The sequence below is a fragment of the Scophthalmus maximus genome, chromosome 5 (genome assembly GCF_022379125.1).
Source record: "Scophthalmus maximus strain ysfricsl-2021 chromosome 5, ASM2237912v1, whole genome shotgun sequence".
Lineage (NCBI taxonomy): Eukaryota > Metazoa > Chordata > Actinopteri > Pleuronectiformes > Scophthalmidae > Scophthalmus > Scophthalmus maximus.
In genome coordinates, this window is record NC_061519.1 from 11,034,142 (window position 1) to 11,057,654 (window position 23,513).

The 23,513-nt window shown below is 42.8% G+C and overlaps 2 protein-coding genes across 3 annotated transcripts in view; both read left to right on the forward strand.

Moving 5' to 3' along the window:
- LOC118310653 (sodium channel protein type 4 subunit alpha B-like) overlaps nt 1-9,283 on the forward strand; it is a 39,836-nt gene extending 30,553 nt beyond the window's left edge. For both annotated transcript variants that reach the window (XM_035633776.2, XM_047332110.1), the window contains 10 exons: nt 69-186; nt 286-440; nt 1,108-1,281; nt 3,255-3,377; nt 3,742-4,014; nt 4,217-4,270; nt 4,355-4,492; nt 4,793-4,897; nt 5,099-5,369; nt 6,512-9,283. In XM_035633776.2, coding sequence (XP_035489669.2) covers nt 69-186; nt 286-440; nt 1,108-1,281; nt 3,255-3,377; nt 3,742-4,014; nt 4,217-4,270; nt 4,355-4,492; nt 4,793-4,897; nt 5,099-5,369; nt 6,512-7,746 — 2,646 coding nt within the window. In that variant the 3' untranslated portion in view covers nt 7,747-9,283. The remainder of the gene's footprint in view (nt 1-68; nt 187-285; nt 441-1,107; nt 1,282-3,254; nt 3,378-3,741; nt 4,015-4,216; nt 4,271-4,354; nt 4,493-4,792; nt 4,898-5,098; nt 5,370-6,511) is intronic.
- A 3,398-nt stretch (nt 9,284-12,681) lies between these two features.
- Nucleotides 12,682-22,008, forward strand: LOC118310657. Its single transcript, XM_047331924.1, has 14 exons — nt 12,682-12,863; nt 13,541-13,746; nt 13,973-14,065; nt 14,152-14,244; nt 14,348-14,458; nt 14,562-14,694; nt 14,858-16,215; nt 17,467-17,632; nt 17,977-18,179; nt 18,310-18,402; nt 18,731-18,826; nt 19,281-19,391; nt 19,476-19,605; nt 19,706-22,008. The coding sequence occupies exons 1-14, from the start codon at nt 12,806-12,808 to the stop codon at nt 21,574-21,576; spliced, it is 4,722 nt and encodes a 1,573-aa protein (XP_047187880.1). The 5' UTR covers nt 12,682-12,805; the 3' UTR covers nt 21,577-22,008.
- The last annotated feature ends 1,505 nt before the right edge of the window (nt 22,009-23,513 follow it).

Genomic DNA, 23,513 nt, shown 5'->3' on the forward strand with positions numbered 1-23,513 from the left:
GGATCTACTGTTAATCAGAATATACTGTAAGTTGGTCGGTAAGACGGAGACTTTCTGTTATTTCTCAGGAGATGATCAGCCTGTCAGAAGGCAGCACGGTGGACCTGAGGAAGCCTGGAGAAGAGATAGAGAACATATCAGAGCTGGCTGAGGAGAGCATGGAGCCCGAGGAATGCTTCCCAGAATGTGAATATAACATTTAATTGCCCACCTTTATTTTCACAAAAGTGATCATGAGTTGTTCCTGATCGTGTGACTGGTTTGCTTTCACGTCACCCCCCTCAGTGTGCATGAGGCACTGTCCGTGCTGTAACATCGACACCAGCCAGGGTCTGGGCGAGGCCTGGTGGAGGCTGAGAAAGACCTGCTACCAGATCGTGGAGCATAGCTGGTTTGAGACCTTCATCATTTTCATGATCCTGCTCAGCAGTGGTGCCCTGGTAAGGCTTCTAGATGCCATTAGGAAAAATAAAGTAATCATAAACTCTTTTATTTTTTTCCCCAGCAGACATTGTTATAATAAAGAAATCAGCCAGTAATCTTCTCTCTACCATCCAGCTGTGCCCGATCACATCTGATGTCACGGTTTGCATCAGTCGTGACTTAATACATACTTTCATACGACTGTGGCCGTATTGGCAGCAATGGGACACACTGCCAAAAACAACAAAAACTTCTATCAAGAGATAATTCCTGTAGATAAATACATTGACTGGCTTTATACAAGGAGGTTACAACCTGCTTGCATCTAAAAAAAAACTAGAACTAATCACACACTAGATGTTTTTAACGAGAAAATTTGGTCTGAAGATTTTTTTTAAATACAACCAACTAGAAAACTGTCTGATCCACATTAAATTTAGTGCCTACCTGATCATAATATTAATCCATAGCAAAGAAGCTTGAAGGCTGAAGTTTGATAACAACAACCCTGCAGCATCGTTTCTCACTGTGGGATGTTAATGTGACAGAAAAACTGTCAAGCAAAGTTGTTATATCTACAATAACTGGCTTCGAAAATCATCTGTTTTTTTATGTTATGTTATACCAACAGTAGTGGCGTGAAGTTGTGTTTTCTCTCACTCTGCCACTACTGCACTGCTGCAGGCGTTCGAGGACATCTACATCGAGAAGAGAAAAGTGGTGAAGGTGGTGCTGGAATATGCCGACAAAGTCTTCTCCTACATCTTCGTGCTCGAGATGTTCCTCAAGTGGATCGCGTATGGCTTCAAGAAATATTTCACCAACTACTGGTGCTGGCTCGACTTTCTGATCGTGGATGTGAGTGGATGTTTTTTTTCTTCTACCTCGTGTGTTTTTGTTGCGTCACACGAAAGGATGCTGTCGGTCGAAAATCACATGCTGAGAGTTCAGGTTGAACAGTAAGGGGGCACAATGTAGCTTTTCATGTTTGTGGGAGTTACGTCTTGGTGAGTGTCATTACATAAAGGAAAGCACTTGACAGTTCATTTGTGCTCTGCAAGAACTGGCCTCTTCCTTGACTGATGGTGTACTGAACACACTATCTCTTATATTTGAGACAAACTCGACACTGCTTAAACATACAGACGGCTACAACACACACAAAACACTTGTTAAGTTGTACAAATGCTTTCATACACATCAAATGAGTGCTCCAGTCATCTCAGCCATGTAACAGCATGTGGCTCTGTGGCGTGTAGTCATCCAAAGAGCCTGAGGCATTCAGCCCGAGGCCTGACTTCTCCTCTGATTTCACCTGCCGTTACACAGATCGCCACAGACCGCTCTATTGTTAGGGTAAGTTGTAGTTAGCGGGTCCCAGGTGAGTATGAGCTGGAATGATGGTGTTCGGAAACTCGCATCTGCATCTCAAATGCTTCTGTGTTTTCTTCACTCGTAAGTGCTTTCTGTTGTGATATCAAAAGCCACCGTCCTGATCCCCCAAAAAACAACCACATTATTGAATGTGATACATTTCTAGGCGACAGTCACCCCTGGAATCAGTTACTGCAGGACCTTGGCTTTTATATCAGGAACAATTGCGGTGCCATGTACTCTGAGGTCTATCTACAGAAGATCTGGTGTAGTTGACTCTTCATATTAAACCTAAAAAAAAAAACGATTAGACATTATTAGTCTTATTTTTTGCAATTTAAAAAATGCACTGGTGGAATTCATGTCTTAACTGCTGTGTCTTGTGCACTGAATGTTATTTGTTTTGTCTGTTTTTTTAAAGAAATTTCACATCCCTCGTAATAAACACATCTCCCTGTGTCTATTTAACTATGACTGTTAAATGTTATTTTATTTAAAAAAGTTAAAATAAAACAATCCTCGTGGTCACGACCCGTGGTGATGCACGGCAACATCACATAGTTGATTATTTAGGCTTCTTACTTTCTTCTACTTTGTTTTTTGTATTTTTCCGTCTGTTCTCTTGTGGAGCCAAAGACTTCTCTAGTCCTGAGAATTAATTTTGAGTATCTTCTTTAGATATATTGGACAATCACATCTGTAAATAGACTTTTATAAAGAAATACACACCATTGGGGCCTTATTAGCCCAAATTGTTTTTTAATGAACTTACTGGATCAATTGGATGCAAATTGGGAAACAAATTTGGCAAAGGCAGATATAAATTCTTTATAAAACTCACTCTATTTCATATATATACATATCTCATATGCATATATAGCTGAGTATGCATGCATGGACTCTATTTGCCCATATGTGCATACTTGTCTGTGTTTTGTCATCATCAATCATGACAAGAATTTCTTGTTTCTTTCATTGACATCATGCCATTTTCATTCCTAGCTGTCATCCAAGGGTCATTCAACAGCGGAATACCATTTTGTTTTGTTTGTTTTGGGTGTAGAATAGAGTGGAAATCTAAATTTGCTAAAAGATGATAAAACAACCAAACCAAATCTAAACCTCAAAATTTCAATAGTTGTGTTCCTAACTGTGGAATGTCCCAAAATACACAAAAACTCAAAAATATTAGATATTTTCTACCAGTCTTATGATCTATTATTGAGCTTTTTTTCTTTGAAACTTTTGCCCAGAAATTTTTTATGCAGTTCCTTGACCGATGTGTTGAAAAGACGATGAACATATGTCGCTTAAGTACTTTTCATAATGTTTTTGTTCTTACTTATGCACTGTAAAATGTTGCAACTCCTCCCCTTAAAGGGTTTAAACATGAATATTGATTACCGTAGACATTTTATGATTATCACAGTCCAAATGCCTTCCTGTGCTCCACGTAGGTGTCCTTGATAAGCCTGGCGGCAAATTCACTGGGATATTCCGACTTTACTGCCATCAAGTCCCTGAGGACCCTCCGGGCTCTGAGACCTCTCAGGGCTCTGTCCAGATTTGAAGGCATGCGGGTGAGAAATGAGAAATATGGCATTTCCGCTCTTTAATTGTGATTGCTGGTAGTGATATTTTTTACTTATCCAGTGAAATATGTGTGCATGTATGAGATGGACTGGTTAACACAATATCGGCTACACATCAGCATGTTTGCATTGATCATGTTAACACACTGACTTTAGCATTTAGCTAAAAAGACCTGTAGGCTGTATATTGATCTGAACCACAGTCAACTATCGGATAATTAGCTTACTAAGAAAACTAGATGAATTGCAATGTATCACTAAAAGAAATCAGTGATTCAGAGTTGTGGAACGGCACTCAACCGAGTAACTCCTGACCGCGAGCCTGAGCTGTTTCCTGTTTGCTGGACAACAGGTGGTCGTGAACGCCCTGATAGGAGCAATCCCCTCCATCATGAACGTGCTGCTCGTGTGTCTCATCTTCTGGCTCATCTTCAGCATCATGGGAGTCAACCTGTTCGCCGGCAAGTTCGGCAAGTGTGTGAACCGAACGGGCTTCATCCACAGTGTCGCTCTGGTCAACAACAAGTCCGAGTGCCTCGCCATGAACGACACCCAGTTCTACTGGACAAAGGTGAAGGTCAACTTCGACAACGTGGGACTCGGGTACCTCTCCCTCCTGCAAGTGGTGGGTTTCTCCCCTTTGTCAAATCTGTTCCACACACGTTCATCTCATGAATCATCTTCTTGTTTCAGGAAGCGTTGGTGTGATCATAATAGAAGTTTGAGTTGAATTTGTGATGTTGTTTTTCAATAGATAAAGTCAATGGTTCACAGGACAATGCGGTGCCCCAAACCATAACGTTGTGTAACGTTACATTGTGTTATAGGCTACATTTAAAGGCTGGATGGAGATAATGCATGCAGCTGTTGATTCCAGAGGAGTAAGTATGTCTTTGTGCTCGTGCAGTTCAAGGTATATCATAAACATGTCAACAGCAAGGACTTACCAAACTGTTTGTGTTCAGGTGGAAGAACAGCCCATCAGAGAGATCAACCTCTACATGTACATATACTTTGTCGTCTTCATCATATTCGGCTCCTTCTTCACCCTCAATCTCTTCATTGGTGTCATAATTGACAATTTCAATCAGCAGAAAAGAAAGATGAGTATTGACAACGCAGACGTTGGGCCTGGATAGTTTGTTTGTTGTTTTGTATTTGATCTTCATTTAATCAGGCAGTCTCATTGAGTACAAGGAGCCTACTTCTATATTTCCTGACATTTTTTGTAACCCGTATCACCAATAATTACACTGTCACAGGAGTATTTACCACAAAAACAATGTGACCCAGAACTGGATGGAACAAGTTGTTTATACTTCCTGTTTTACATTGAACAAGATAAAATATTTTTTTAGGACATATTTACTCTCAAAATAATGTGAGTCTCCTTTTGCCTATACTTAGGTGGACAGGATATCTTCATGACCGAAGAACAGAAGAAGTACTATAACGCTATGAAGAAACTGGGATCTAAAAAGCCACAAAAACCAATACCAAGGCCTGCGGTAAACTGATATAACAAATTTATATATATATATATATATATATATATATATATATATATATTTGTAACACGTTTCAGACATTGACTGGTTTCTTTGCAATTTTAGAACATCACATTCACCCGTCCATCATTATCATGGATAATGTACAAATCATTTTTCTAGCCACTGACGCAATCGCCGTTTGTTTTTCCCGATCCCCAGAACATTGTCCAAGCCTTCTTCTTCGACCTTGTGTCCAAGCAAGCCTTCGACATCATGATCATGATGCTCATTATCGTCAACATGGTGACCATGATGGTGGAAACAGACGAGCAGTCAGAGCGCATGGAGTCCATCCTCAACAAGATCAACCTGGTCTTCATCGTGATCTTCACCACGGAATGCCTGATCAAGATCTTTGCCCTCCGCTGTTATTTCTTCACTGTTGCGTGGAACATCTTTGATTTTGTGGTGATAATTCTGTCCATTGTGGGTAGGTAGAGACACTGCACTAAATCAACAACCCACAAACTATTACCTCTGTTTTTCTTTTTGCTTTAAGCAGAATATCATATTGGGAGAAATAAGATTTTTATTTTTTTGCTGTTTTCTTGTGGAGTTCTGTGGTTCACAAAATATCTTGAGCATTTTCTACTATTGAAATAAGACATCATAAAAGGTCAACTTGTTGCTCCTATTCAACAAATGAAAGTTACAGCTGCATCTACTATTTTTTCCCCCTTTGTGGCAACCAGGGGGCAGTGGGACAGGCTGTAAACACATTGTCATATTGTCACCATATAAAGCAAACAGTTGCCTACTAACACATCCTGTGGATATAATTCCACATTTAAAGGGGCAGTAAGCGATTCTAAAGCAATACACGTTTTGTAAAAATCAGCGAATATTTCCTTGCTGTCGCTTCCGTGTGCACGCCGGGGGAAAAAAACTGGGGTTTCGGCTCAGCCCAGGCTCCGTAAATCGGAAAAAAAGAAATGGTGCGGACCACGCCACACAACACTGCTAGTGCAGTTTGTAAACATCACTCGTCGTCATCTTAAGAGACGTGCCCCCGGGAGGGGCTGCAACTCAGAGGTTATCCTGTCAGTCTCCCGTAACCGAGTTTGCGGGTTCGCGGCCCATCCAGAGCAGGTAAATCACAACAACTGCAAAGAAAGAAACAAGCTTTCTCCAAAATCGCTTACATGCCCCTTTAATATTCATTTTTTGCTGTGTTTGCGTTCACCTGATGAACATAGCTCTTGTATTCACTCTTCTCTTGGCTCCATTTTGGTCTCCATCAACCCCTGGGTGAAGTATTTGGGTTTTAAATGCTTCTTAATGTTCAGCACCTAGAATTAGAACCAGAGCTTGTTTGCCTGTTGGTAAGTGCTGGGCAGGAAGCTTACAGTGGGTTTATTGGAGCTTTCTTCACTGAAAAATCAAGGTTGGTGAGAGCAGTGAATTAACTGAAGGACTAATGTTATAAAAGGAGAAGCCGCAGTGTCAGGTGAAATTTTTTTAGTGGGTTTGTCACTGTGAGCAACCCCTTTACATTAAACAGTCATTTATTATTATTATTATTTTGAAATGAGACAAACCTAATGGTGTCTTGTCCCTCTCTCTTATTTCCAGGGATTGTTCTTGCTGACATCATTGAGAAGTACTTTGTATCTCCGACCTTGTTTCGAGTCATCCGCCTGGCGAGGATAGGACGTGTACTCCGACTCATACGTGCAGCCAAAGGAATAAGAACTTTACTCTTTGCCTTAATGATGTCCATGCCGGCGCTGTTCAACATTGGCCTCCTGCTTTTCCTCGTCATGTTCATCTATGCGATCTTTGGAATGGCGAACTTCGCCTATGTGAAAAAACAGGACGGCGTCGACGACATGTTCAACTTTGAGACTTTTGGAAATAGCATGATCTGCCTTTTTCAGATCAGCACCTCTGCAGGCTGGGACAACCTCCTGAGTCCAATAATGTCCAACTCCCCAGACGAGTGTGACGTCAACTTTGTCAACACTGGCACCAACACCCGGGGAAACTGTGGCAGCCCGTCAGTGGGCATCACTTTCTTTGTCAGTTACATTATAATATCCTTCCTCATTGTGGTTAATATGTATATAGCTATCATCCTGGAGAACTTCAGCGTTGCCACGGAGGAAAGCACAGAGCCGCTGAGCGAGGATGACTTTGAGATGTTTTATGAGGTCTGGGAGAAGTTTGACTCCGAGGCCACACAGTTTATTGAGTTTTCCATGCTGTCCAGCTTTGCTGACACCTTGTCTGAGCCGCTGCGCATCGCCAAGCCCAACAGGATCAAGCTGATCTCCATGGACCTTCCCATGGTCAGTGGAGACAGGATCCACTGCCTGGACATCCTGTTTGCCTTCACAAAGCGTGTGCTCGGAGAGTCGGGCGAGATGGACGCGCTCAAGCAGCAAATGGAGGAGAAGTTCATGGTGACGAACCCCTCCAAGATTTCCCACGAGCCCATCACCTCCACACTGCGCCGCAAACTGGAGGAGGTGTCCGCGGTCATCATCCAGAGGTGTTACAGGAGGCACCTGGTGCGCCGGCAGATGAAACAGGCATCCTACCTCTACAGACAAATAAACTACGAGACCGTGGTGGATGTGGAGAACGCTCCGGAGACAGAGGGGCTGATAGCAACCATGATACAGCACTACGGGCCCGTGGGGGTGGAGATTGAACAGACCGGCGACGACACTCTGATGTCCTCACCTCCATCTTATGACAGTGTGACCCGGGTAGCCACCAGGGATCTCTCTGAGGTCATCAGATCAATATCCGGAGACTCTAAACTCGGGGAGCCCGGTGAAAACTATGAGGAAACCTTCCTTTGACTCGACTGTGCGGCGAGTGAATGTGTGGTTTTGGTCTGTTTTGTTTACAGCAGAGAATATAGCCTAAAATAACTCGTGGTCAAAGAGGTGGATTTTTTTTATACATATATATTATATTAGCAGATGCCGAAGAAATATGCAATATTTTTAAGTAACTCACAGCCTCCGTTTAAGCAGAACAACCCAGGAGTCCGTTTTGTCACAGTTACATTCTCCACCAGCTCTGAACTAAGTCGTCCTCACTCAACAGAAAATGAAGAAATTGATGAATCTATTAATCTACAACATGGATTACACACGGGTTTACATGAGTTAACGGCATTCAGTTTTGTTTTGTTTTAACACACATCAACTTGACTATAGGAAACTTTTGTGAATGTTAACTTCCTTAATTATGATTTACATCACAATACTAGGAATGTTATTTTCCCCCCCAGACATCTTTCAGTGGAATTTATATCCTGAGCAAAATATCTTACCACGAGACAGACGACATGAGAGACTCCACCTTGCAGCTGATAAACCAACAGACTGAAGCTAAAAGCAGATGGAGAATATTGAGCAGAATGAAAATTCCTGCTAAATAATTCCCAGTAACTTTCTATATACTGCAGCCTGCAGCCTATGTTGCCAACTCATGTCGACATGAGAAATTTGCTGAAGCTGCTGTGACGTTCTTATTCAGGTTTCACTAATATTTATTTAAACTAAATAATGCTTTTTAAAATTTCCAATCTAGATAAAAACATTTAAAATATTTTAAAGAAAACGTTTAACAAATTGCACGACATGAAATTATCCCTTTTTCATGCACTTTGATAGAGTGAAGGTGATTTACAAGGAAAGTTATCACAGTGACATGGTGAAAAGTGGATTAAGCGTATTCATTTCATGACAGAAAAATGAAAAGAAAAGCATAATTTCCAGTTTTGTTATTACTTGCTCTTCGTATGAAAATATATCTAAAGAATAGTTAAAAAATGTTCTCAAATAATCGTTTTGCAGTTATTCGGTTGAACACGGCACAAGATTAATTTGTGTTTGATTTGTGTTGATTACTAAGAAAGGTTGTGTACTCTAATAATCCCTGAATTATGTGCCTGATTTTGATTGTCGTCCGCACACTTCTCTGAACCTCTGTAGACCATTTAATTTGATCTGATGGATGTGGGTTGCACGCATGAGTGCACTGAAAAGCTCATTTTGTAATTAACCGTGTAAATAGCTTCGAGGCTGTGTAAAGTATGTAAAGCTAATTTCTACCTGGTTTTTTTTGTAATGTATTTATATTGAAAGACTCTCACTGACACATGGCCACGACACACATATGATCAAATTATATAAATACACGATGTTCATTTTTATATAAAAGACTTTCCTTGAGAGCCTGATTGTCTGTATTGCATTTAGGTTGATCACTTCGTGGACTCTTTTATTAAATGGTAGTAAAAACTGTTTGATTATTTGATGGTTTTCCAAATCTGAATGCGGCTCAAATAGTAGATTATGGTTTGGATTATTCTGAAAAAATCGACTTTATGATCTTTAACTCGTTCTCATTCATTTAATTTCTATGTTTCACATTATAGAAGTATTGCAGTGCTTAAAAATGAACACAGCAAAATTCAAAACTGTGCAGCGTCTCTCTGTTTTCACATGAGGAACCAGTTAGCTGATTTGACCTCATTACAAGGCACAACACTGTTAAATCTCTCTCTCTGAGCCCATGTGTTTAAAAAAGACTAAAAAAACAACAACAGGACAGATGTGCACAAACCTCTGCATCTCCATGCCTGCCTGTCCTTGTGAGTGTGTTGCCCTTTAAAGCTTGCATTTGTTCATAAAACATCCACAAATGCATGATTTATGCTATTAATAATTTCATCCATTCATTGAAATATTCATTGTGGAGTATGTGCTTGCACACACGCACACGGAAATACCACAGTGAATCGGCAGCATCATAATCAGTTCTCCAAACTGCAGTCGTTGAAAATGAAATAATAAATAGCGACGGGGCATTAAAATATAATAAAAGTAAAAAGATTTAGCTTTTTTTGAGGGCCATTCATGTATTTTTTCCATCACTAGAATAGGCATCTTACTTTGTGGGGAGACGGCAGTGTGTTTTAATGATAAAAATGCTTTTTGTCATGTTTAGATTTTAGTGCCGAACTCAAGGTAATAGCTGAGCACTCCCACATTTTCAGTTTGGAAAAAAAAAAAAATCATCAAGGGTGCCAATTTGGATTTATCCCCAGAGAGATTTGCTCTCTGGTTGTCGGGGTGGTCAAATCCAACTCTGACCAGCTGGGATAGAGGGATAATCTGTGTGTAAAAAAAAAATCACTTGTTTTAATTACACACTCACAGACACACAAATGCACGCACTCTCTTCTCCTCTCTCTCACACACACACGTAAACACATGTACATACAGTACATGTGTGGACATACAGTACATGCATCAACTCAGCTACTACAACAAACACGCACTACTACACTTTGTTCATTCGTCCTTATAACAAGACAGATGCTGACTTCCAGTTTAATTTGGGTTTTTGCGCCAAGTGCCGGAAAAAAATGTGACTTTACTGAATTTGACTTGGTAATTGATCTGATTTTTAAGCGTTTGGACATGTGGTGGAGATTAAGGCGCCATCGGAGAGAGAGAAAACATTTAAAAAAAAGATTAAAAAGGCACTATGTCTAATTGCAAAATGCACTGGCGCTCCGCAATGTCAACACAATATATTACAAATTGTCTACATATACTGTAGATACCATGAACTCTAATACAAAAGATATTTGATGAATTGCATGTTCCATGTGTATCATGTATTCACATTGCATTTAGTGAAATGAAGGTCATGAGTCACATCGAGCCTCGTCGTCATCAGTCAGAGGTCAGTGGGATTGCGATGTATTTTCCAACATGATAGTCTTTGTGTTCAATCCATCGATTGGACTGGTGTTTTTTTATGGAAGCCCCTTTCTGCCAAGAAAAGCATGTTTAAATAATAATTTGACTTTTAATAATGAAAGGAAAAGTTTAAAAAAATCTTATTATCTTATCATTTTCAAATTGTTGATTATTATCTCATAATTTTGACTTATTCCTGTCATAAAATAATTTTTGGGCTCTTGGGGGCAGTGTAAGCAGGATGTGGGATTTTACAAAAAGTTGCCTACATACATCTAAGAGCCACAAAGCCTAATTTTCACACTATTTTATGTAATCATTTGTCTGTCAAACTGACAAATCTAAGTCAAATATTTACTCTTCTCTTAGCTCCATTTTGGTCTCCACCAACTCCGGAGGGAAATATCTGGCTGTTTAGCTGCTAAATGCTCCATTGTGTCCATGAGACTAGCGGCTAACTTTGTTGGTCTGCCGTTTGTTGTCGTGCACATGGTGCACACTGAGTTTATAGAGCTGTGTCACTGAAACCCGCTGCCCTAGTCAGTGGTAGTTGCTGCAGAGCTCAGCTCAAATTGTCCTTCACTGTGCTGCAAATCAGTCAGAGAATCTACTTGTCATGTGTCTCCTAATTGAATCAAAATGGTCATTTGGACATGATAACATTTGCCGTAAGCCTTCCGATAGTTGACCAACCACATAGGTTTTTTAAAGTTCAAAACCAAAGGTAAACAAGTTATTTGTGAGGTGTGTCTGATGCCGACAACACGATAAGAATGAGCATGTTCACTTGCACATGCATGTTATCACGTCTCCTGGATTTCTAAAGAGCTCATGTATTGTCTTTGACTTTACAGTTTGAAAGAATTTAAATGCTGCATTTAACTTCAATCTGGTTAGTCTCGGGGTTCGTTGTCATTGCAGACTGAAGTGAACATCAGATGACAGCTTTTTATGACCTATCAAAATGAAGAATGAATTGGATTCAAAAACAAATAATCACGGATTCTTTGTAAGGTCAACATAGGCATCTCTGTTTGTTTGCTTTTCCGTCACATTTTGATATCTGCCACTATCACTGTCAACGGAAATACAAATCTACTGTGCAACCAATTGTGTTGCAATCTCTTATCGCGCTGTGGCCCTACAGCCCTTATTTGTCCGAGGCTGCTGGTGATGACAAAATAAAACTGGAGGATGGCCTTATTAAAGGGGCTACCAAAAAAAAAAAGAAGAAGAAGAGAATAAAAAATGGCATTTTTAGGTACAACAAGGCGTTTCTGTCACTCACCATGCACTGCAGGAATTTACTTAGTCATGGTGCTTAACACTGCCCAGATGGTCTGATGAGGCAATCTCATTACTTCTCCGATGGGCCCTCTAGTTGTGACGACCGCTCAGTCGGCCATCACTGTTGGAAGTCCCTCACTGCCACCACCAGGGCTTTCATGGATCTACAGAGGAGTTTTTAAGGCTGGTGTGTACATCAGGAGACGGATGAAAAGATGTGAGGGGCGACGGAGAGGCAAAAAACATGCAATATTTATGTGTACCCAAAGAACATGTGGTAAAGCTTGATTTACCACCCCTTAGGGTTTTTTTCTTGTTCTATTCTTCTCCTTGTAATTTCAGTTTGAAGCTCAGGTTTTACCTCAGTCTCACATGATGGACACTCCTTAGATTAAAACGATGGTTTCTTTTAAGGATTGCGCGAATCCGACTTGAAATTTGTCAACTCTGCATGATAGCATTAAGGATTATAATCACAAAGGCAGAGGTGTATTTCACAAAGTCAGTCAATGTAAAGTCAGTGAAACGGCAGTGCATTGGCCAGAATCGTCCACAAACTCCATAATCAGCATGAAGTTAGTCACATGAGAAGGACCTCAGCAGGTTTGTTCAACTGGCAGGATGGATGAGGACAATCTGACGGACCGGGTTGATGTAGGAGTTGATTTCCTCCAGTAGACAGCAGCAGCGCAAAAGTCAGAATGTCGTGCTGCCTTTTAAAAACACATGAAGAAGAAGGTGGAACCAGGAAGTGGTGTTCAGCTGCACTTAGCAGCGAGAAGAAAGTGGCGAGTAGTTCGATTAAAGCTTTCTGTCCTCTGCCGGTCACTGCAGAAGGAAGTTCATTTTGATGAGGGAACGTTCCTCTGTTTCCATTCATTCATCACAGCTCCTTAGGAATAAAATGGGTAACGTTTCGTGTTTTACTGGCACCACCATCGGTTTGTTTTGGTGTTAGCATGCGTGCTAACTTTAACAGCATCGGTTTGATTGATCAAAAATGATAACGGTTGTAATTGTTCCTGGATGAATCTAAATATAACTGATTTATTTTATACTTATTTAATGTGGGGGCAGATATCGAACAGAAAAATAAAGTTTCCCACTTTGTTAAGTAACGTGTTTGTTGGGCATTTCTAGCTCCAGTCTATATATTATAACTCAGCTAAGAGGCATAATGATAAAACTAACTGGAGGACCTTTATTCATACATCCAGCTTCTCTGCCTCTTTTATTTTCTAAACCAAGTCAAACTGAGATTGAATTATTTTCTACAACCACAAACGAACAAAAAAAAGCCATCAGCAGGCTTGCCCTGAAAAACAGCACACACTACAAAACACAAAGAAAGAAAAGCAATGAATTCATGCAGCGTTTGCTACTTCTAGTTCATTTATCTTGCAAAAAAAGATGAACAAGCCACAGAAAACTGAGTCTTTGAAGTTTGTCTATTTGTGTAACCCACAAGTGTTTTCACGTGTTGTTTTTTAAGGACAACTTGGATATAAATATTGCTTGTGTGACAGAACGATTTCTGTGACCTCATCAGCGCACTGCACTAACGCTGCCTCTCTCCACCTTGCAGAGGGGCCTGCCCTGCCGCTGTCTTCACTCAGGCTCCTGGCTCCACCCCTGCGGCTGATGCTGGCCATGATGTGGAAGGTGATCTGTCAGAGGAAAGTTAAGCTGTATGGGCGAGTGGAAGAGTTTGTGTCCTTGGTAAATGAAGCCGTCCCTGACATCTTGACATACAGACAGATGAGACTGCTCACTCTGGGCTTAAGAGCAAAGGTAAGAGAAACGGATGCTCCATACTGTATCAAAATAAAGTTGGCAGTGGCAGATATTGACTTTAAAATGTAGTACTGATATCAGTCAAGTATTATCTTTTCATTTCAGTGTGTAAGCAGAAAGTTTGAGGGGTAGTTATCAGCTGGCAAATAGATTTTGTGTGGTGGCAGCTACAAAGGGAGATTTTTCGGTTTCCTTACTCTCATTGTGTCCGTGTCTTTTCCAGATGACTTTACAGACATTACGTTCTGGACAGTCGGAAGATCTCAGACGTGTTCAGACACACTTTGACTGCCTCCCGACAACCAGCTCCAAACAGGTGTGTGACGACTTCAGCGGACATTGAATGTTGCCCGTTTTTGAATTTGTTCTGCTTATTTTAAATGTGCATCATTTACTCGACAGCTTCAACCAGAAAATGAAGCCCTTGAAGCCAACTTTGTTGGGCTTGTTCAGACACTTCTGCAGGACGCTGAAGTGAGAGAACACTTCCTCGAGGTACAATTGCTTTATTGTATGCTTGAACGTGAAAAGGGGATGTTTGTTTGTTTGTCTCGAGACTTCATATCCATACATTCGGTTAAATCTTCCCGCCTGACAGAATGTGTTTCCTGTGAAGTATGGCCCCAACTTCGATGCAGCACTGGAGACTCTTGTTTGCGAGTTCTTCACCCGCCTGGAAGAGCTGATGCTTATACCAAACTTTAAACAGGTACAGAGAGCACTGATTATGATGTAAAGATTGAAGTTTACAAAATATTTCCAGCTTTCCTGGTTCCAGTCTCCAAAATAATAGTTTTGTTTGCTTGAGAAAGACCGCAGTGTGGATCAGCGATACATCATCGGTGCCAGAAGAGTACATGCAGTGTGTGACCGAAACAGATGAGCTCAAAGTATTGCTAAGAAGCAGGGTGCATTGTGGTAAAATGGCAGGGTTGGATACCAGTGGTGAGTGTGTCAATTATCACATTTGTAGATTTATCGATTAATTGAAAAAAAGAATCATCAGATCATGGATATGTTACAGTCACTTTGAACAGTATAACGCCATTAAATTGACAAACAGTGAAATTTATTGTTTTTTTCTTTTGAATTTCTTTTTTTCTGAAAGCAACCTCTCCCTCAGAGCAGCAGCTCTTCTCAGCGTTGTCTCTCCCCCCTCCATTGAGAGCAGCCGACACCAAAGACGTGGATTCTAGCGCACAAACGTTTGAAAACCGAAGAGAATCTGAGGCGATTTCTTCTCAGGACGTGGGAGACACAGGGATACGGGACACAAGATGGCCCGACGAGAAGGAGGTGCGACAGAGTCTAAACAGCAGCAAGGCAGAACAAACAATGGGAGGGAAATGCAGCGACGTTGTGGAAGAGAACGATGACAGAGCTCCCTCTACATCTACTGAGAGTCATGTGTTGTCCAGCTCTGTGATTGGCCCCCCTCGACCAAGAGTCGCACACAAATGCGCTCAGTGTGGGAAGTGCTTCATTTACCGTTACGAACTACTGGAGCACCAAAGGCTGCACACCGGAGAAAACCCCTACAAATGCTCCCAGTGCGGAAAGGCCTTCAGGAGGACGTCTGACCTGTCCACTCACAGACGAACACAGTGCACAAAAGCAGCCTACATTTGCATCAAATGTGGAAATGGCTTTCAGTCCATGCAGGACAAATTTAGACACCAGTGTGTTGACAGTGTCCAAAAGTTTGACTGCTCTCAGTGCGGAAAAAGCTTCAAGAAGATGTACCTGCTGTGTAAGCACAAGCTGACTCATACCCGGAACCGAATGTTCACGTGCAAACAGTGCAACGAGGCTTACCCCGGTATGAGAGAGCTAAGGTCCCATCAGAAGACTCATCCCCCCGAGCTGTCAAATCAGTGCATGCAGTGTGGGAAATTCTTCAGCTCCGCTGTGGGTTTGGCGGCTCACGAGCTGCGTCACGGTCAACAGAGAACCCAGATCTGCGCACGCTGCGGCAAAGCTTTCAAGAACAAACACGACCTGAATCTGCACATGCGCAGCCACACGGGCGAGAGGCCATTCCAGTGCACGCATTGCGGCAAGCGCTTCTCCGTGTCCGGAAATCTGAACATACATGTTCGAACGCACACCGGAGAAAAGCCGTACCTGTGCTCTGACTGCGGAAAGGCCTTCGTTTCGGCAGGCGAGCTGCAGATACACAAGCGCACCCACACGGGGGAGAGGCCATATAAATGCCCCGTGTGCGAAAGAGGATTCACCATGGCGAGCAAAGTGACGCTTCACATGCGCGTTCACACCGGGGAACGGCCTCACGTCTGCTCTGAATGTGGGAAGGGGTTTTCGCGTGGCAGCGAACTGAAAAAACACACCATGAACCATACGGGGGTTCGACCCTACGCGTGTCAACAGTGTGCAAAGACTTACACCTGTCTCAATCACCTGAAGAGACACTTAAAATCCCACAGTGTAGTCCAGACCTATTCTGTCTGATTCCCTTCAATCCCCAGAGGGCTTTGTTGCCTTCATGTGACTTTATGTTGTAAGGGCTATGTTTCTGTAATACTTTGTTTAATAGGCTGAGTCTTTATCCTGCTTTGTGGGATCTATTGTGATTGTATAATCTCATAGAGCAGCTTGTGTGCCTGATATACTATTATTAATTTTTTTCTGAAGTCCAAAAACATTCACGTTCAGAGAAAAACATTCCCCTTCTGTATTCTGTGCCTTTTTCCATTGTCCGTCATTTCGTCTTATTGGACTTGACATCATTTGCCGTTATCTGTGTTGTTTAATGTCAGTATTCTGAAGTAGCCCATTTGTTCCTGACCGTAGCAGAATGTCTACTTAGAAATGAAACATCCAGCAGTGGCCTTGCACAATATGGATATTTCAAGTTGGTGCTCTGAAAAATAAATAAACAAATAAAGAAATCATAAATTATATACAGCTGAAACAAAATTAGCTTCACAAATAAACTTTTTTTCTAATCCTAAAAGCAGATAATATGATCATTTCAGTTGGTCTTTTTTTAATTTTTATTTAGCTGCACCTCAATCTTTTCATCATCTGGGCGATTTTGAGACGTAAAAAAAATCACATCAGAAGATATAGTTTGTCAAGTTTAAATAAAGCTAACTGGATTTAGTCTACTGGTTGTCTGGAGAGGCGGTGCATCTTATTTTGACATCGCAGTGGATTGTGAGTCGCTTTGTCCGGGCTGCCCCGCACGACGAAACGAACGTCCGCGGTACAAACTGACACTGACGGGGCCAAACGCTCCCCATTCCGAACAACGTGTTTCAGGAAGAAGTTGGCGCCTGAAGCCCCGTATGTGGTTAGCCTGCGCGCTAACTCGAACCATGAACGATATCCCACTGTAACGGCTTTCCTCTCCGTCGTTATCAAAGTATTCCAAAATGGACGACATGGGTATGTATTAGCTCGTAGAGCCCCGCACAGCTGCGCGCGTTTCGCTTCTTAGCCGAACAGCTACAGCGAAGGATTAGCCGACGCTGAACAGGCCTCGACTAATCCCTGGAACAAGAACTGTTTTTGCCCCAAAGACGAAGCCGGTTTTACTGGGCGACACGCGCGGCCCTGTGGCTTCTCTCGTAACATGAACCGGTGGAATATGTTTATTAAAAGATGACTAAACGCAGCATAATTGTTGGGTCGTTTTTTTTCAACTCGCGGCAGTTTCATTTTAAGCTAAGTGGCTGGTGTTGTGCTAAAAGCTAGCTAACAGTTAGCTGTTTGCTAACGACCAGCTCAGCATCAGTACATTGGCCGTTCACTATGTGCAATGCAAAGACTGAAACCATTTGTTTGAGCTTTGAGACTATCCCAACGATTCGAGCTAGCTACCTGGCCAGCTGCGTGTATTGTCGGAATCACGGTGCCTCAGGTAACGGAACCTAAACAGCTGTATTTCACTCTGTGGTCGTTGAATCGAAGGGATGAAGTGGACTCCAGAGCACAGTGACCAGACAGTGGACCGACTGTATAGATCGATGCAGTGTTGATCAGGGAGAAGCATCACTGGAGTCTGTTCCACACGGTTATGACCCAGCATGCAGGACTATTATCATATATGACACTTGAGTCAAGTCTTTTTCTAACAACTCAGAGGACTTCAACGTCAAAGCATCTGACGTCACACGTGAACTCTGTGCTTGTGTGACCGGCGTGTACAAAAGTTCCCATGTTGCTTTTGAGTAATTTCTAACCAATGTGAATTTCTCCTTAAAGAATTCAGCGTCCCCCTGTCCTCGCTGGCACTCCTGGTCCCCCCACTGCGACTGATGTCAGCCGTGATGTGGGAGGTCGTGCGCCAGCGGAACATCAAGCACTATGGGAAACTGGAGGAGTTTGTGTCCATGGTAACGGATGCGGTCCCCGAACTGATGAGTAAACGAGAGGGCAGGCTGCTTTCACTGGGCCTGAGAGCGAGGGTAAGTGATTTGGAAAGCTTCTGTGTAGAAGAAGTGGTACTGCACCTGAATAAGACTGTCAACAATCAGTGTTTGGAAAAGATCGTCAAGGGAACTCTGAATTTAAAAATAGAAATGAAATTTTCTACAGACGACTCTTGAACTGTTGCGTTCGGAACATCCTGAAGATCTCAAGGCCGTCGAGACCCACCTGAACCGCATCCGATCTTCTTGCATTGAGGAGGTGAGGGATGAAATGTTTTTGTTTTAGTCGCCTAATTAATTAAAACACAAAACTATTTTTATGACAGTGGAATAGTTTGAATAACTTTTTAAGAAACAATGCCAACAGGTTTCAGGATTAGTTTTTGTCTTTTTGGTCGTATATTATGGTAAAATGGATATTACTGAGATTTTGACTGTTTGTGAGACAAAACTTAGAATCACATTGGGCTCTGGTTAATTGTAATGGCAATTCCTGTAACTTTCTGGAAATGTATTGACAAATGCCAATTTGGTGTTTAAATATTTTATTTTCCTGATTGCATCTGACTGGTGTCTTTGGTTTCCAGACAAATGACCCCATTATCGAGGCACCAGAGGCAAACTTTATGAAGCTTGTACAAGGCCTCATTGAAGATACAGATGGCAGAGAACATTTCCTTAAGGTAAGAAATACATTCAACTTCATTGTTATAAGCAGGGTTCCTATGCAGTATGGAAAAGTATGGAGTTTGATTTGAGTAATTTCCAGGTCTGGATAAGTGTGGAAAAAAGAAAGAGTATGGAAAAATATTTGTGTTTCAAGACTGAAGTCTAAACAGATGTGAATCCAAAGATTTTAGAAAACTATCAATCAGTGATAAATGATCAGTGATTAGTAAATTTACTAATATTTAGTAAATAAAGATCTTGCTATTTGTAGTCTGATGTCAAAATGGTCTAAAAAATCTACAGAGAAGAAGGAAATTTTAGTCTGGAAAAAGAATGGAAAAGGTGTCGGAACCCTGTATAAGACACAATCATTTATCACAATTTTAGATATCAAATTGCAGATATCCTTATCGTAAGGATAATGTATTGTCCTGAATATGTCAAGCTGTCTTTTCTTCTGTCCGACAGAATGTGTTTCCTGTGGAGTATGGCCCCGACTTTGACACAGCACTGGAGACTCTAGTTTGTGAATTCTTCACAAGACTCGAGGAGCTGTTGCCAATACCAGATTTCAAACAGGTAGAGAGAGAGAGACTGCTAAAAAAAAGTGGAAAATAGGAGCATTTGAATTTGAAACTCTAAAAATGTTTGGTTTTTTTATAGACTGCCTCCTGGATCAGTGCGGCGCCCTCTGTCCTAGAGGAGTACATGCAGTGTGTCTCAAACGGAGATGACCTCAAGTTTCTTCTCCAAAGCAAACAGTGCCATGGAAAGCTGGCAAAGAGTAGCGTTGGTACGTGCACATCTGTAAAGTACACAACGAATGGTGCATTAGCTGAAGAAGTTGTAGACTGTAACATGACTCATCCAGTTCACTCTTTTTTTCCACACAGCTCCATTTCAGTCGGATGACCTCCTCATTCCCTCTCTGTCTCTCCCTCCGTCGCTGGAAGTAGCCATCGCTTCCCACCCGAGTGCCTGTGATGATGAAAACAACGACGTTCCTCAGATTGTTATGTTTGACGAAGAGCTGTCTACAAACCCTTCCACCTCCACCGACTTTCCCGAATCACCAAAGAGGACCGACATCTCGTTGTCTCCTCGCAGGAGACAGCAGTCGGGAATGCACAAATGCCCCGAGTGTGACAAATGTTTCAAGCATCACTCCGTCCTCATTGAACACCAGCGAGTTCACAGCGGGCTGCAGCCATACAACTGCTCCGAGTGCGGGAGGGCCTTCCGGACAGCCACTCTGCTGGCCGGCCACAGGCTGCGGAAATGCAAAAACGCAGCATATCTTTGTATTAAGTGTGGGAACAGTTTCCCCACCTCGCTGGACAAATTCAGACACCACTGCCCGAAACGCGGCCGTAAGTACGACTGCGGACACTGCGGAAAGAGATTTCAAAAGTCTAGCAGCCTAAAGGAGCACCTGCTGACACACGTTCAAAGCCGCCTTTTCAAGTGCAGCCACTGTGGGGTCGGGTTTTCAGGAATCGGTGACCTGAAGTATCATCAGCAGGTCGATCACGATAAGCCGTACCAATGTAAGCAGTGTGGAAAGAGCTTTATCTCCTCCAAGTGTCTGGCCAAACATCAACTAAGACATCAAGAGGTCGGTGAAATGGAGGCGGCCAAATTAATGAGCGGTGGCAAACATAAGAAAAGTGGCTCGGCTCATCGCTCTTCAGCGTCTCTGTCGTCCAGAAAGACTTCCAAAGCCGTCTACCCCCGCGGACGGGTCATCCACAACTGTCCGCTGTGTGGGAGGAGCTTTAAGTATCGCTTCGAGTTCCTGGAACACCAGAGGTTCCACACGGCGGTGAAGCCGTACAAGTGCTCTCAGTGTGGCAAAGCCTTCCGCACAGAGGTCCACCTGTCCGGCCACCGGAGGAGGAAGTGTAAAAACGCTGCGCACGTCTGCACGAAGTGCGGGTGTCAGTTCAGGTCCCTACACGAACGGGTCAGGCACCAGTGCGTGCAGCTGCTGACGAAATATGAGTGTTCTCACTGCGGAAAGACCTTCAAGATGGCGCATCTGCTCAGGAACCACCAGATGAGTGAACACCAGCTCCCCTACAGCCCCAACCACCGCTTCAGGTGCAGATATTGCGAGGAGACCTTCCCCGGGATCAGCGAGCTGAAGTACCACCAGCGAGTCGACCACGAGAAACCCTACCAGTGTCAGGAGTGCGGCAAGTGTTTCCTGTCTGAGAAATGCCTCGCTAATCACGAGCTGCGCCACAACGACGATCGGCCCGAGAGCTGCCTGGTGTGTGGCCGCGGCTTCAGAAACCGCTACGACTTGAAGCAGCACATGCGCACCCACACGGGGGAGCGACCCTACCAGTGCACCCACTGCTCTCAGTGCTTCTCCACTGCGGGGGGACTGAGGAGTCACACCAGGGTCCACACGGGCGAGAAGCCCCACGTCTGCCCCGACTGCGGGAAGGGCTTCTCCCAGATAGGTGCAATGCGCACCCACAGGCTCACCCACACGGGCGAGCGGCCGTTCAAGTGCACCGTGTGCGGAAAAGGTTTTACAATGGCGCACAAGGTCACGGTCCACATGCGTGTGCACACCGGAGAGCGGCCGTACGTGTGCTCCCAGTGCGGGAAGGCCTTCTCGGATGGAAGTGTGCTGAAGCAGCACATGCTGAACCACTCCGGGGTGAGACCATACCACTGCCAGATCTGCCCCAAGACCTACACCTGTCTGAACCACCTGAGGAGGCACCTGAAAAGCCACTCGAACATGAACTGAGTCGAGGCACAAAGGGGGAATTGGAGCATAATCGAATAACCTTATACCAATATCCTGAAACACTGTCTTTGACCGAGGGCGGCTACCGAGACCGCTCTGGACAAACTCGAATCAAGCAATACGCGAAGGACTACAGAACGACGGTTACTATTTAAGTTGAGCTGGAAAACTCTCATTTACTCTTCATTGTAAAATAAATGTTGTGATTTTTGCCATTTGTCGAGGACAGTGGGACAATAATGAGTGAACATCGTGGTTGTGTGTGTAAATTAGTTGAGATACGAATACTGTGAGTGCAACGTTAAAAAACCAGACCGATTAGTTCATTATGACATAACTTTATTATTATCTTATTCCTCTGGGCCTTTTTATGTCCCCACTGTGGTCTGTGAGGTTTGTGAATTTCAGATTAAATGACCTTGTTGCAACTTGCGCATGTGAACTGACTTAATTCGATCAAAGACGAGATGCTGCAGTAAAGAATCTTGATCATTGGAGGTTGTACTTTCAATGAGAGTAGAAGGTTCCACTAGAGGGCAGTGTGTGACCGGTAACCACTTCACCCCTTGGTCCTTTAATCAGGCTGTTCTGGTAAATTCTGACTGTACCTCGTCTGAGGTTTTTGGTGCGAACTAGCTGTGGAGAGATCCTCAATTCTGACTATAGAAATTTTTCCTTAATTGGAGCTTCATGCACTAAATTACTGCATTTATCATCTTTTGAAGGAAGTTATCTGTTGCGGACTGGAGGGAGAAACAAATTTAAATTTAAAAGATCTCTGAGGACGCCAGTGACTGATGAGCGGCTAATGCAGCGGAAGTTAATCTGACTCATTTCCTGACTCCATTTGGCGAGGGTTGGAAATCTTGATTATCCTGCGACTTCCTCGTGTTTTGACTGGCGCCCATCAGCATCTGAAGTGGTGTAAACCATAACCAACCATTCCTCGTTCACTTAAGAATTTTTTTTTTTGTTAATCTGTAGCTCAGTTTACTGACTGTGAGGTTAGATTTGAAACCACCACTTCTCCCAGTGCCTTTTAACTTGGATCTCGGGCTAATGAACTCTCGGGTCATACTGTAACAGGAACATGGCGATTAATGTCTTCCATCTGTGCTGCGCTGGCTTTCATGTTTTCGCTGGAAAAGAGAATCTTCTTTTTTTTTCTCTTTTCTTTTTTCTTCTTCATCCTGTCATGCTCTAGTTTCATTTCATCTGTGGTCACATGCCTGGTGACTTTTGAATCATTTTTCTTCAAAAAAATCGAATCTTCATCATTCAACAAGGAAGCACATTCCCGAAAGATGAATGTGGTGGTGTGTCAAATGTTGCAAGATCAAAGAGAAAAAAAAAAGAGAGAAGGGGGGGGGGGCAATTAGATTAGAAAATAAAACCCACAAACTAATGAGCCTCAGACTGCAGACTCTGGCTGTACTCAGTATATCTTCAGTCTTTTTGACTCAGAAATTCTAATCTTCTCCGCCGAACATCAGAATCCTGTGGAAACTCGTGCTGCTTCCTGTTTGCCATTGGGCGCTGCCCGGGACATCAGGACAGAGCCCCTCTGTGTTTCTAATGGAGCTTTATCTCAAATTTGTTCAGAACACGACTTTTGTGTGTGTGTGCGTGCATGCACGTCCCTTCAGGCTGAGAGTTTATGTCTTCTCAGTGATCTCAATCCCACCTGCCAGTTTGAGGACCGTAAAAAAAAACAGTAAAATTGTTACCATGCAACCTTAAAAAAAACACCCCCACCTGGATTTGCTAATGAATTCCACAAAGACCTGACGGAGAATGGGGTAATGAATTCATGCTTAATGTTGGTATTGAGACATCTCAAGATGCATGCATCCAGATTCTACACACCCACACAGCTGCCAATAACCCAGCAGATTTACTATGAGAGCTTGCTTATAAACACAGATCATTACCAGATT